The sequence below is a fragment of the Fulmarus glacialis genome, unplaced genomic scaffold (assembly GCF_000690835.1).
Source record: "Fulmarus glacialis isolate BGI_N327 unplaced genomic scaffold, ASM69083v1 scaffold8051, whole genome shotgun sequence".
NCBI classification, from domain to species: Eukaryota; Metazoa; Chordata; class Aves; order Procellariiformes; family Procellariidae; genus Fulmarus; species Fulmarus glacialis.
Window position 1 is genome coordinate 401 of NW_009192241.1, and position 1952 is coordinate 2352.

The window sequence follows — 1952 nt, forward strand, 5'->3', positions numbered from 1 at the left end:
TACTTAGTCTTGCCATAATTAATCATAATTTGTAAAGCATATCAATAAAGGATTCATTTAATTATTCTGTACCAGCAGAAAAAAAACACTTTTTTTTTTTCCGTGCAAGTGCTTTTGGGAGGTTGACAGGGTAAATTTGAGGCTTTTGCATTCTCAGTCTGTGATTCCCTTATCTCTCCTCCCTCATCCCCCGTTGGAAAACATGGCTATGGTGATGAAATTGGCCTTTCTGTGAGTATCACGAGTATTGCATAAGTAAGAGGTTTTTTACCTTCTGTGTAGTTCAGTGTTTGGGGGTACCTCTTTCTCTAACAAATGTTTGTACTTTTATTGTAAGTTAGATACTATGACTGCTAGTAAAACAACTATAATATGAACACTTGATTTGTCTTTCTAGGTTTTGTTTTTCCCCACCCCGTCAATTTAATTTTATTCTTTTGAAGATTCTTCGTTGTCAAGCCGCCAAAGTGGAGAGTGCGATTGCAGAAGGGGGTGCTTCTCGTTTCAGGTACTAGTACCTTTTTTTTTTTTTTTTTTTTTTTAAATGAACACTTGGCAGCGGAAACTGTCCTTTGAGGAGAATTTTGAATTTGACTTACGTTTATACCAAAACTGGCATGTAATTGAAAGCGTTGGGGTTTTGAACTTACACAGGATTACATGGTTGTTTTTAACAGTGCTTCTTCAGGCGGAGGAGGTGGTAGGGGTGCACCTCAGCACTATCCCAAGACTGCCAGCAACAGGTATGTCAATTTGCTTTTCGATTTGGCGTGATTTTAAAGGCAGAGAAAGGTTGATGGTGAATACTGAGTTGAAAATAGAGTATCTTTAACTTGTACAAGGAATACCTACTGAGTTCATGGCATGTTAATATCCTCCAGTCTGTGGCAAGATAGCATATAATATGTTCAAAGTGTGCGTCATGATACAGTCATATGAGGTACACAGAGTTTTTCATGCATTCCACCTCAAAAGTTTAGAGGAAGGGTTTTCTTGGGTGTCTTTTTTTTTTTTTTTTTTAATTGTTGACTGAATACTATGCAATAGATGTTGCAGTGTTGGTGTGGGTAAGTGCATGCTCTTAGCAAAGCTAGTAACAGAATTAGCCTAAGTAAGGCAATACTGAAAGGTTAAAAGGCTAGTTCTTGAAATTGTTTGTTTCTGTTTAACAATCATATTCTTAAAAATTTTACAGCGAGTTCCTGGGGAAAACCCCAGGGCAAAACGCTCAGAAATGGATTCCTTCACGAAGCACTAGACGAGATGACGACTCCGCAAACGACAAAGAACGACATGATGCAATCTTCAGGAAAGTAAGAGGGTAAGTTCTTTGTGACTTTTTTTTTCTTTCCTTACTGTTTTCTTCAGCAATATATATCTCCAATAAATGGGCTGGAGGAAGGGAAGACGTATGGGTCTTGAGTTTGGGGGGGCTAGGGGGTGGGGGGCAGGGCATGTGGTGTCCTTTGGAGGGAATGAGGCAGAAACTATAGGCGAGCAGCAACAAACACTTGAAAAGTGATTCTTGTGAGAGGATTAGTCTTTCCAATAATACTTTACCTTCTAAAGATGTCTCCAAAAAATGGTTGAATGGAAAATTGCACTTTTCAATTCTTGTCTAATAGAGTTAAGAATTAAAGGTAAATTTCGGTCTAAAATTACTTGTAGCGTGCTTACAAGATGTGTAATTTGGATTTTTATTTTTGTGTGTCCTTCTTTAGCATACTAAATAAGCTTACTCCTGAAAAGTTTGACAAGCTATGCCTTGAGCTCCTCAATGTGGGTGTAGAATCTAAGCTCATCCTAAAAGGGGTCATACTGTTGGTAAGCTGGCTGCATTTCTTTTAACTACAGTTTTCTTGCATGTTAAAAATACAGGTTGGCTGTTTTTGATGGGATACAGAAGTAACATGGCTAATGTGGTATTTGATAATCCAAACATACAGAAATAC

The 1952-nt window shown here is 37.9% G+C and overlaps 1 protein-coding gene across 1 annotated transcript in view; it reads left to right on the forward strand.

Annotated features, from left to right (window-relative positions):
- Positions 1–397: 397 nt before the first annotated feature.
- The window catches only part of EIF4G2 (eukaryotic translation initiation factor 4 gamma, 2), a gene marked incomplete at its 5' end in the record, with an annotated part of 10365 nt that continues 8810 nt past the window's right edge, over positions 398–1952 (forward strand). The window contains 4 exons of the mRNA XM_009587007.1: positions 398–508; positions 678–743; positions 1196–1321; positions 1722–1824. Of these exons, the coding sequence (XP_009585302.1) occupies positions 398–508; positions 678–743; positions 1196–1321; positions 1722–1824 (406 nt within the window). The remainder of the gene's footprint in view (positions 509–677; positions 744–1195; positions 1322–1721; positions 1825–1952) is intronic.